The sequence below is a fragment of the Myotis davidii genome, unplaced genomic scaffold (genome assembly GCF_000327345.1).
Source record: "Myotis davidii unplaced genomic scaffold, ASM32734v1 scaffold1379, whole genome shotgun sequence".
Classification (NCBI taxonomy): Eukaryota; Metazoa; Chordata; class Mammalia; order Chiroptera; family Vespertilionidae; genus Myotis; species Myotis davidii.
Genome location: NW_006290766.1, coordinates 132,502 through 145,434, shown reverse-complemented (window position 1 = coordinate 145,434; position 12,933 = coordinate 132,502). Strand labels below are relative to the sequence as shown.

Sequence of the window (12,933 nt, the reverse complement as noted above, 5' to 3'; positions counted from 1 at the left end):
TGGCTGCCCCTCAGTCCTACCCCAAGAGGCCCCGTGTCTCAGTGTCCTGGTAATCGCTACAAGCACCTCTGAGAGAAAGCTGCCCTCAAGTTCAGACCGCTGCCAGACAGTCCAGTTTCTTCCTTATGAGTCTGGGTCCCCAGAGACTCGCCCGGAACTGGAGCTCAGAGCCTGAGACTCCCTCCCAATTGAAAAAGACAACCGTGTCCTCAGCCGCCAGCCCTCTCCGCATGTACCTCCATACCTTTGTATTTTACTTCCACACCGCACCTCCTCTGAGTCTCGGTATGCTTTTCTCTTTCCTTCCAGTTGTAGAATATCCACTCAGCCAGCCTTCCTGTGGTTCTGGATGATGTCTGTTCCATCTTTTAGTTGTATTTTTGAAGTGGTTGTGCGAGGCAGCAATCTCTGATGTTTACCAATGCCGCCATCTTGGTCCGCCCTCCCAATCTCTGTTGTTTACCTATGCCGCCATCTTGGTCCCCACTCCCCCAAAAGCCCCCTCGATGTACATGTTTACATCTGGTTTTAGAATTGCATTATTGATCATGAGTAATGTGAGTAATAATATTACTTGAGTGATGCCCAACTCTGGCTGTTGCAAGAGACAAATATTTGAATTATGCAATTTTTTGTCTCTGTCGATGCGTGTCACCCAAAAAGAGTTTGTGTGTCACCTCTGACAGGTGTGTCATAGGTTCGCCATCACTAGTCTAGGAGGATCTTAACTGTCGGATTTGCAAGGTGCCTCAGCATATCATAAGGCTTGTGACATTCTGAATCAAGGTGACTGACTCACAGAAACCTGAAAGGTTTTGACCAGGTTGATTATTAATATATTAACATTTGTTTAATTAAACAAAAATTGTAAAAATACACCTGTATAATTAACATTCAAATTTATATAAAAATATTAGTTTCTTCCTTGCTAATAAAAGAATTACTTGATTAACCAGTACACCAACCATTCCTTTAAAATAAATACCTGCTTCTTCTTCGTCGGCTATAGCAGTGACAATTATAAGCCTAATGTCCCTTTTCACCACACTCGTAGGATCTATCATTTGGATCAAAGGGACTTCGGGCAGGTGGTCTATCCAAACGAGATTTCCGAGGCAGGCCTGTTGATAGTTCAACCCTCACTCGGGAACCACAAATCACCCTGTAAAAGAGAAGCAACAAAATTCTAATGCTAAAAAAATTGCATACGACCTCTAGATCTGGATCTTTCCAACCCTCTGCTTTCACAGGCTTCAGCTATCTTTGTAGCCCTTTGAAGGCCACCTCTATTCCCTTTCCTACATTTTCCTCTAGACCAGTGGTTCTCAACCTTTCTAATGCCACAACCCTTTAATACAGTTCCTCATGTTGTGGTGACCCCCAACCATAAAATTATTTTTGTTGCGACTTCATAACTGTAATTTTGCTGTTATGAGTCGTAATCTAAATATCTGATATGCAGGATGTATTTTCATTGTTCGCGACCCACAGGTTGAGAACCGCTGCGACAGAACTCAAGCTTAGCACCCCCCTCATTACCCAGCCTAGCAGACTAGCCTCATGAACCTAAGTTTCGTAACTGGCATCTCACTTACTTGCCACCCAGGCCTCGAACTGCATCTTCTGCATCTCTAGGGTCTTCAAATTCCACAAAGGCAAATCCCGGAGGATTTCTTGCAATCCACACAGTTCTTAAGGGGCCATAGTAACTGAAAGCCCTTTCTAACTCTCCTTTGCCAGCACCAGTTCCCAGGTTACCAACATACACCTTGGTTTCTGTTTGAAAATGCAAACAGAAGAAGCGCGTTATGCAAAACTTGACCCAAGTTAGAATGAATTCTTTGCACACCCTTAAGACCCTGCAAAACGTTATTTTGTGCTCTCATCAAGAACTGAACATGGTCTTAAAGCCAGCAAAGTCGGCACATTTCTGAAGAGCTGGGCGTAGGACAAAGTTCTTCACGTTCTAGTATGGTGGGAAAACGCCTCGAAAACACGGGAGCAGATGAGCGGTAGGATGTTCCGAGCATGAGGTGGTCCCACCCCCGAGTCCCGGCGGTCACGGGGCCCTACCCTCCTACCTCCTCCTTACCTTCTGTGGCGCGACTTGATACTGGCCCGCGAGCTCGGCTCGTTCAGCTCGCAGAGCCCAGGATCCGAGTGACACGAGAAGCTGCACAGACTCGCACACCAACGGTCCCAGCGGCACCATGAGGAAGAGCCTGGGTTCCGGTTTATATAGGCGGCGGCTCGGTCTCTTTGCGCATGCGTCATCTCTGCGTTCTGCGCGGCACAAAGGAGCTGGGCGGAAACAGCGGAAACAGCGGAGCAGCGGCGTGGGGGGCGTAAAGGACCAATCACAAGCGGAGGGATACGTTTCCATGGGTTGTTACAGGTGCATTAGACCGGCCTCTGAAAGGCTGTAATGGCTGATGTTGCAGCCGCCGCCGCCGTTCTGCTGCAGGACCTGGCCTAGGCTAATACTCGGTGATCTCTGGGGCTCATCAGAGGTAATCGGGAGTTTGGCCAGGGTGAGAACGCCATGAACCCGCTATTTGAGTAGTGGCCCCTACATTATAGGTCTCAAAAGGGGTGAAGCCCCTAGAGGGACTGGGATTGGGGCCGTTCTATCCCTGGACAGTGTGGAATTTGCAAACCATTTGCTCCTTCGTGTCCTTGGTTAGGGAAGATAAAACCTTGTGATTCATTAGCTGCCTGTAAATTGCTCAGGTTGTTTGGCCTTGTTTATTTTGTCTCAGTTTCCCTTATTCCACTTGCCAAGGAATCCCCCTAGCTTCTTACTATCCTGCCTCAGAGGCAGCTCCGATGCACACGCGCATAGGGGTTTTGTGGTCTAAGTTGTCCTGCCTTCTTCCTAACATCTGAGCTCTAAGTTCCAAATAACTTTCTAGGCCATAAAATTGTACTGAAAGAAGAAGGAAGAACCGAGTCTGTGGTAACGATTCCACAAGGTCAAAGTAGTGCTTCCCCACAGGAATAGTTTGTCAGCCAGCTGCCTGGGATCGCAGGCATGCCTTGGAGATATTGCAGGTTCAGTTCCAGACCATCCTAGTAAGGTGCATGAGCCAATAATTATTCTAGAGTTTTTTTGGTTCCCCAGCATATAAAGAAGTTCTATTTACATGATACTTTAATCTGTTAAGTGTGCAATACCATGTCTCCAATGTCAATGTACATGCCATAGTTAAAAAAACACACAAAACTTTACTGCACGGCCTTGGCTGGGTAGCACAGTTGGTTAGAACATTGTCCCAATACACCAAGGCTACAGGTTCGATCTCCAGTCAGGACACATACAAGAATCAACAAATGAATGCATAAATAAGTAGAACAACGACAAAACAGATGTTTCTCCCTTCCTCTCTCTAAAATCAAATAAAATTTAAAAATACTTTATTGCTTAAAAAAAGCTCACCATCATCTGAGCCTTCAGGGAGGTGTTATCGTATTGCTGGTGGAGGTTTTTTCTTTTTCTTTTTTTTTTAAATATATTTTTTATTGATTAAGATATTACATCTGTGTCCTTATCCCCATGTTATCCCCCCATTGTCCATGTCCATTGGTTAGGCCTATATGCTTGCATATAAGTCCTTTGGTTGATCTCTCCCCCTTACCTCCCCACCCTCCCCTGCCTTCCCTCCAGGGCCCGACAGTCCAATCAATGCCTCTCCGTCTCTGGATCAGTCCTTGTTCATCAGTTTATGTTGTTCATTATATTCCACAAATGAGTGAGATCATGTGGTATTTATCCCTTAAAGCATTGCACCAATATCCCTTAAAGTTTGGTGCAATACCATGTCTCCAATGTCAATGTACATGCCATAGTTAAAAAAGGGATATTGCACCAAACCAGCATTTCATATAATCCTGGTTTGGTGGTGATGAACTCCTTTAGCTTTCCCTTATCTGTGAAGCTCTTTATCTGACCTTTAATTCTGAATGATAGCTTTGCTGGATAAAGTAATCTTGGTTGTAGGTTCTTGGCATTCATCACTTTGAATATTTCTTGCCACTCCCTTCTGGCCTGCATGGTTTCTGTTGAGAAATCAGCTGACAGTCTTATGGGTACTCCCTTGTAGGTAACTGTCTTTCTCTTCCTGCTTTTAAGATTCTCTCTGTCTTTTGCTCTTGGCATTTTAATTATGTGTCTTGGTGTGGTCCTCTTTGGATTCCTTTTGTTTGGGGTTCTCTGCGCTTCCTGGACTTGTAAGTCTATTTCTTTCACCAGGTAGGGGAAGTTTTCTGTCATTATTTCTTCAAATAGGTTTTCAATATCTTGCCCTCTCTCTTCTTCTGGTACCCCTATAATTCTGATGTTGGTACGCTTGAAGTTGTCCCAGAGGCTCCTTACACTATAGTCGTACCAGGGGTACCCTGGCGCCTGGATCTCCAAGTCAACCACTGTGTGAGTCCACCCAGCAGAGGCTACAGCAATATCAACAGATTTCTCCTCTTTGTTTGGAGTTTGGAAGTTTTGGAGCTCTCTGATTCACTGCAGTTAGGCTGCAAAAGTGCAAGTGCCTCCCTTGTGCCGCTGAGCACAGCTTGGGGGGGATGTAGTGGGGCGGGGTCTCAGAGAGTTCCAGGGCGGGCAAACAGCAATGGTGTCGTCAGCAACCCCGTGACTCTGACTCCGCGATTCCCCGAGTGCCGTGCGCCCCCACATCCCTGCGAGCAACTCTGTGAGAAAGTCACCTTCGCTTTCTGACCCGCTGCAGGACAGTCCCGTTTCTCCCTGTAGGAGCCTGGGACCCCAGCGTCTCGCCCTAAATGAGTCCAGTGGGTTCGAGAGCTTGTCCCCTTTCGATTGAAAAAAACCACGCAACCAGGTGCAGCAGCCTCGCGTGCGCCCCCGTACCTCTGTTCTTGGCGCCTCTCCTCTCCTACTTGGTCTCAATGTGCTGTTTTCTTTCCTTCTAGTTGTAGAACTTCCACTTGATCAGCTTTCCCGTGGTTCTGCATGATAGCTGTTTTGTCTTATAGTTGTGGTTTTTTTTTGTTTTGTTTTAAATATATCTTATTGATTTTTTACAGAGAGGAAGGGAGAGAGATAGAGAGAAACATCGATGAGAGAGAAACATCAATCAGCTGCCTCCTGCACATCTCCTACTGGGGATGTGCCCGCAACCCAGGTACGTGCCCTTAACCAGAATCGAACCTGGGACCTTTCAGTCCGCAGGCCGATGCTCTATCCACTGAGCCAAACCGGTTTCGGCTAGTTGTGGTTTTAATGTTGTTGTGGGGGACAGCACATACAGGTTTGTACCTTATGCCGCCATCTTGGTTCTCCGCTGGTGGAGGTTCTTATCTCAATATTGATGAAAATGCAAGATCTGCCAAATGCAATAAATTAAATCCCAAGAAACAAAGCATGTCTGTACTCCTAATGGTCTGTAGAACTTTTAGACAGCATGGCCAGCTGGGCTCTGCTAAATGTAGGATTTCCACAAGCCTCCTGGACTCTTAGTTTTTGGTAATGGGAACAGAAGGAAAAGCTTCCAGTTTTTCACTATGTTTTTACTTATTTAAACCTCATGCAGATGAGGTTTCATGGGGTTCGGTAAATGGGTAATAAGGAGACAAAGAATTTTTTTCATAATGAATCGATGAGAGAGAGGGAAACATCAGTTGTGAGACAGATACATCAATTGGTTGCCTCCCAGGTATGTGCCCTTGACCATGAATTGAACCTGTGATCTTTCAGTGCACAGGCTGATGCTCTAACTGCTGAGCACACCGGCCAGGGTTGAAACATTTAAAAATATATATTTATACACACACACACACACACATAATTGCTTTTTAGGGAGAGAGGAAGGGAGAGAGAGAGAGGGAGGGAAAGTGAGAGAGAAATAGAAAAATCGATGTGAGAGTGGAATATCAATCAGCTACCTCCTGCACACCCCCCATCCGGGATTGAGCCCATAATATGATGGCATTAATTTTATAAAAAATTGTTGATAGAGAGTAAATTATTGATGACTAACTCATAGTATAAATGTTTGGAGATGATAGAATCATATGTTACCTTCTTATAACTGGAGTCTAGGTGTCCAGTGCTATCAGTCTCACTCATCCTACTGTACAAACATTTGGGGTGTTCTAGGACTCAGTGTCTTTTGAGGATGTGGCTGTGAACTTCAGTCTGGAGGAGTGGGCCTTACTGGATCCTTCACAGAAGAAACTCTACAGAGATGTGATGCTGGAAACCTTCAGAAACCTGGTTTCAATAGGTAAGGGTGACAAGTTCCCTTCACTTCCTCATTTAGAGGACAAATATTTCTTCTTCAACATTTAGGTGTTTAATGTGGGAAGGGAGGACATTGGTAAATAAACTGGGCATGGTCATAGCTAATTATAGAACTAAAAACTAATAAATTTTCTATAATTTCTAATACTTTGGAATGCTTTCTCTGGGTCTGCATTATAGGTAAAAAATGGGAAGATGTTGATATGGAAGATCAGTATAAAAACCCAGGGAGAAAACAAAGGTGAGTCACACAATAGAAAGCAGGGCCTCACAGCCCTAGCTGGTTTGGCTCAGTGGATAAAGCGTTGACCTGTGGACCAAAGGGTCACAGGTTCGATTCCAGTCAAGGGCGCGTACCTTCGTTGCAGGTTCCTCCCCAGCCCAGGCCCTGGTCAGGGCACATGCAGGAGGCAACCAATCAATGTGTTTCTCTCACACCAATGTTTCTCTCTGTCTTTCCCTCTCTCTACCACATTTTCTAAAAGATCAATGGAAAAATATCTTTGGGTGAGGATTAACAAAAAAGAAAAAAAGAAGAAGAAAACTAAAGAACCCCTGTTTCAATTAAGTACTTCCCAGAAATTTTCACCAAATTACTTTCTTATATATGACATAGTGTTCACATTTGCAAACTAGTTCCCATGGAGACAGTATTAATAAACTATGTATATGAATGTCACTTTTAATAATTGCAAGGTAAAGTTGTCTTTTAGAATTTTCAGTGTGTTCTATTTCAAACAGTACTGATCAAGCAGAATACTTAGTTTTGCTATAAATTATAAAAATATACTTCAAATATTCTACTAATAAATACATAGCATCACTAATAAATAAATTAATAATGTGCTTCTTCCTCCCCTGCCCCCCCCCCCAAAGAATTCATATGGTACAGGGGCTCTGTAAAGGAGAAACAAGTAGTCCGTATGGAGAAAACTTCAGCTTTATTCCCAATATTAATGTGAAGAAGAAGATGTTTCCTTCAGTAAGACCATGGAAATACAGTGTGTGTGGAAGAGTCGTCATGGATCATTCATCCAATAATAGGCACACTGGACACAAGCCAGCTGAGTATCATAAGTATGGAGAGAAGCCATATAAATGTAACATATGTGGACGAGCTTTCCGTTATCTTCAGTGTTTTGAAAAACATGAACAAAATCACAACGTTGAGAAACCCTATAAATGTGAGGAATGTGGGAAAACCTTCATGTGGCTCAAAGCCCTCCAAAGACACATGATCACACACACTGTCGATGCTCCTTATAAATGTAAGGTTTGTGGGAAAACCTTTACTTCTTCAGCTGCACTGCAAATATGTGAGAGAACCCACACAGGAGAGAAGCCCTATCAATGTAAACACTGTGGGAAAGCCTTCAGATGTTATAAAAGTTTTCAGAGACATGAAAGAAATCACACTGAAGAGAAACCCTATCAATGCCAAAAATGCGGTAAGGCATTCATGTATCCCAGTTATCTTCGAATACATGAAGCAACTCACACTGAAGAGAAACCCTATGAATGTCAGGAATGCGGAAAGGCCTTCCGATCTTACAGTGCCTTACAACCACACAGAAGAATTCACGAAGGAGAGAAACCGTATGAATGTAAGGAATGTGGAAAGGCCTTCAGTAATTACAGGTCCTTACAAATACATGAAAGGTCTCACACTGGAGAGAAACCCTATGAGTGCAAGCATTGTGGTAAAGCATTCAGCGCTCCCAATTACCTTCGAAAACATGAAAGAACTCATATTGCAGAAAAACGGTATAAATGTAAAGAATGTGAAAAAGCCTTTAGATTTTCCAATTCCTTACAAACACATGAAAGGACGCACACAGGAGAGAAACCCTATGGATGTAAAGAATGTGGAAAAGCCTTCAGATCTTCTGGTAACTTACAAACACATGAAAGAACTCACACAGGAGAGAAACCTTACAAATGCAAGGAATGTGAAAAATCCTTCAGATATTCCAGTTCTTTACAAATGCACAAAAGGACTCACAAAGGAGAGGAACCCTATGTATGTAAAAAATGTAGTAAAGCATTCAGATATCCCAGTAATCTTCGAATACATGAAAGAATTCACAGTGGGGAGAGACCCTATGGATGTAAGCAATGTGGAAAGGCCTTTATATCTTACAGTTCCTTACAAACACATGAAAGGACTCACACTGGAGAGAAGCCCTTTGAATGTAAACATTGTGGTAAAGCCTTCATTTCTCGAAAATCCCTTCTAAGACACGTGAAAATGCATACTTGAAATAACACCGTATCAGTATAAGGAATGTGGAGAAGCATTCACTTGCTTGGTTTGCATCAAAGATATAAGAGAATTCCCACTGGAAATAGACACTATGAATGAAAACCATGTGGTAAAGCCTACATTGAACAGAGTTCCTTACAATGTCATGAAAGAACTCACACTGGAATAAGAACTATGAATGTCAGGTATGCAGAAAAGCCTTTACTTTTAACAAAATCCTTCAAAATCACAAGATGAGAGTGTACTCAGCAGAGAAACTACATAAATGTGAGTCATGGGAAAACCTTCAGTCATTTCTCTTCTGAAGACATGAAAGGACTCACTGGGTCAAATCTCTTGAATGTAATTAGTGTGGGAAATGCTCCAATTGGCCCATATCCTTGTAAAACTTCCACCAAAAATATAAATATGTAAATAATGTAAGAATACCTGATGAAAAGTAATTAATATAGCCCTGACTGATGTGGCTCACTTGGTTGGAATGTCATTCCCATGCACTAAAGGATTGTAGTTTCGATTCCCAGTCAGGGCCTATACCCATGTTTCTGGTTCAATTCCTGGTAGGGGCGTGTAAGGGAGGCAACCAAAGGGATGTGTCTTTCTCATGTCAATGTTTCTCACCTCCCCCCCTCCATCCTCCTCCCCCTCCCCCTCCCTCTCCCTCTCCCTTTTCCTCTCCCTCACTTTCTCTCTCTCTCTCTCTAAAATCAATTTTAAAAACCCCAGAATATCTCCAGGTGAGTATTAAACAAATTAATTCATATATAATATTGTAGAAAATTTCAACATTAAAGGGTTGGTAATAAAATTGTAAATTATCTTCATCCAATTTCTTTTCTTACTAAATAGTGCATCATTGAATACTGGGTTTTTACTGAAGTATGCACCTGGACAAGGGGAGGGAAGGTTAGGGGCATTGACCAATTGCATCATTAAAAATCCACCTACAACTTCAGCTGGGCCTCTGCATGTATGGATTCCCAATTATTTACAGAGATTTTAACCCCAACATAAGTGGACTGTGCAGTTCAAACTTACGTTGTTCAAGGGTCAACTGAAATTATTTTCAGAAATGAATATCAATGGGAGTTCTGCGAGTTCTTTCAGCAATAGTACATAACACAATGAGGTAGTGATTTTTTATTAAATCAGTAACATTGTCTTTTTATAATTTGAAGTCTGTTAGATTTATGGGTTAATTCAAGTGTATTTCTAATATGCAATTAGGTTTATTTTTTTAGGATGTTTATTTTTGTATGTATTAAAGGGCCATTGAAAAATGACAGTTTGGTTTAAGTTTATTTTTTCCTACAGGCCTTGTGACAGTTCCTGCACATTCCTGGTCTATTACATATATTCTCCCTTTCTTATTGAATACATGTTTGTTTGTTTTTTTTTGGGGGGGGGGGTTTAAAGATCCTAGTTTTCCCACTCTTATAAAAAGTTGGAGTAAATTTTGTCTGTCAAGTTTATGAAAGAATAAAGTTTTATGTGACTTATTTTTAATGTTAAACTTTCACATTTTCCTCTTGACCAACATATGGTAAGTAGATGTTGACTTAAGAAGAGAGACCTGCTCCGGCTGGATGTCTCAGTTGGTTGGAGTGCCATTCTGTCCACCAAAAGGATTGCAGGTTTGATTCCAGGCAGGAGGCAACTGGTCGATGTTTCTCTCTCATAGCGCTCTCTCTCTCTCTCTCTCTCTCTCTCTCTCTCAAATCAATAAAAACATATCTTCAGATGAGGATTTTAAAAAAAAGAGGAGTTCTGTGAGAGAACAAAATATCTCAGTTGGAGCTATTCCCTCTTTTGATAGTGGTAGAAAGTAGATTTTTCAGGATTCATTTTCTCTGTGGTTCCATGTTAAAATATACCAATAGCCTCACTTGTATGTGATTTGGGACGCAGAAGCAAGGAAGTCATTCTGTCAGATATTGGAGCCACCACCATACAGAGGGAGACAGATACACAGTAACTTCGAGGACATCATCTTCCAGCTGATTTTTTGTATTTCTTAGCCTCAATCAAGTGTATCTTCAAAACCACCACCAACTCTTTAATTTGCATTTTCTTAGAGGTGTGGTTTTCTCTGATGTCTTCACAAGATCCACATAGAACAGTGATGGCGAACCTTTTGAGCTCGGTGTGTCAGCATTTTGAAAAACCCTAACTTAACTCTGGTGCCGTGTCACATATAGAAATTTTTTGATATTTGCAACCATAGTAAAACAAAGATGTATATTTTTGATATTTATTTTATATATTTAAATGCCATTTAACAAAAATCAACCAAGAAAATAAGTTCGCATGTCACCTCTGACACACATGTCATAGGTTTGCCAACACTGACATAGAAGGTCTATGAAGAATGTGGATTAATTTTAAGCCATCTGTGTACACCAGGAAACAGTTTCAGACTTCCATGCTTGCGAGTATTTGCTGGTGTCCCTCTTTTCTGGATTATTCAACATAAGGCCTAATTTGTATAGGAAACAGTTTTATGGTATTAATAGTGCAGGTGAGCCCTGGCTGGCTTGGCTCAGTGGATAGAGCATCAGCCTGCAGACTGAAGGGTCCCAGGTTTGATTTGGGTCAAGAGCACATGCCCGGGTTGTGGGCTCAATCCCCAATTGGGGGCGTGCAGGAGGCAGCCAATCAATGATTCTCTCTCATCATTGATATTTCTCTCTCCCTTCCTCTCTGAAATCAATTTAAAAATATTTTTACAAATAGTGCTGGTGAGCATATTTTTCTGATTCATCATGTACAGTGGTGCAGTAAAAACCAACATGGAAATTTATTTGTCCGCTGCGTGTGCAGTGGCTGTCTTGTGAGAATAAGCATCTTCCTCTGGATTATGTCAACACTAGGGGTCCAGTGCACAAATTTGTGCCAGGAAGAACTGAGGGTGTTTTCTGCTACTTATAGCTGAATGTCATCTCTCATTTAGTTTTCAGTTACTCTTGATTGCATGTGATTACAAGTATGAGCATTTTTTTTTGTCAAATGAACATTTTTGTAGTTGTTTCAGAGAAATATTTTATTAACATTTTTAAAGCCATTGAGTGCTAACAAATACGGTGCTTCCTGTGATGACATATTAACATGTCCCATTATAATGAATTTTAAAGTTTGTAATTTTTAATTTGGTTATTATACATTATGAGACAATTTTATCATGTGCATGCATGTATGTTCAGGTATTTTTCCTTGACAAAATTTTGTTTTATAGTTACAATTTTTGTCATGAAACTAATTTTTTTCATTCTTTCTAAAAAATATTTTTATTGATTTTTAGAGAGTGGAAGGGAGAGAGAGAGAGAAAGAGAAAGATCGATGTGAGAGGAGACCATCAATCAGCTGTATCCTGTGTACCCCTTACAGGGGATCAAGCCCTGCAGCAATATAGAAAACCCTGCATTCCTGTGATTAACAGTAAAGATTCCCCATAAAGATAAATATACAGACATCACTTTTCTTCATTTTTTAAATTATTGAACATTTTGTGTATTGATTATGTAGTCATAACTTTGGACAGTGTTGTCTGGGACTTGAACTTTCTATTGATTTGGGCCACAGATATTTGTGGTGTCTTTTGAAGTTTAATGTCATTTCAGATAATTTGCGTTTACCTTTAAACTTTTTAAGTGACAAAGTATTTGGCATTTTGATTTTGCTGCCATGCACACACAGTGACCCGAGGTATGCACTGTTAAACCGTGGAGTCCTCCCAAACTGGGAAACACCTACGTTGATCTGCATCATTCTAGCCCATCCTGAGTTTATTCTGTGAGTAGGGCCCTACCTGTGCAAGTCTACTGTATTTCCCACACAGAAATACCAAAAAGAGCTGTGGATGTTTAGAGGTAGCCATCCAAGGAATAATTGAGGTGCGCTATAGAAAGTGAATTATTTTCAGTAATAGCCTAATTTAGTATAAAGGAGGTATGAGGCCCTAGCTGCAGAAAATATGTTTTGGCTCAGTGGATAGAGCATCAGCCTGCAGATGGAGAGGTCCCGAGTTGGATTCTGGTCAAGGACACATACCTCTGTTGTAAGCTCTATCCCTGGCCCCGGTTAAGGTGCATGCAGGAGGCAACCAATCGATGTATCTCTCTCACATTGATTGTTTCTCTGTCTCTCCCCCTCCCTTCTACTCTCTAATAATTTTGGGACACAAAATAGCTACAAGCTTTTATACAGAGCAAGTAAATTTTTAAAAATATGATGTAAGCTTACATATGGAAGGGGTTTTATTCAAGTGCTCTTATTTTTTGGTGGTAGTATACATTGGTGAAAGCTCACAAGTAACAAAATATTTCATATATGTATATTAAATTATATATATATTACATGTATATATTTAACGGAATGACACATTGGCTTTTCTACTAGGAGA

At 41.5% G+C, this 12,933-nt stretch overlaps 1 protein-coding gene and 1 pseudogene across 1 annotated transcript in view; one reads left to right on the top strand and one right to left on the bottom strand.

Annotated features, from left to right (window-relative positions):
* The window catches only part of LOC107181373 (zinc finger protein 709-like), a 28,415-nt gene extending 19,308 nt beyond the window's left edge, over window positions 1-9,107 (top strand). The window contains exons 2-4 of the mRNA XM_015563977.1: window positions 6,128-6,254; window positions 6,452-6,512; window positions 7,148-9,107. Coding sequence (XP_015419463.1) covers window positions 6,128-6,254; window positions 6,452-6,512; window positions 7,148-8,531 — 1,572 coding nt within the window. The 3' untranslated portion in view covers window positions 8,532-9,107. The remainder of the gene's footprint in view (window positions 1-6,127; window positions 6,255-6,451; window positions 6,513-7,147) is intronic.
* On the bottom strand, window positions 796-2,383 carry LOC102763015 (annotated as a pseudogene).
* Window positions 9,108-12,933: the final 3,826 nt, after the last annotated feature.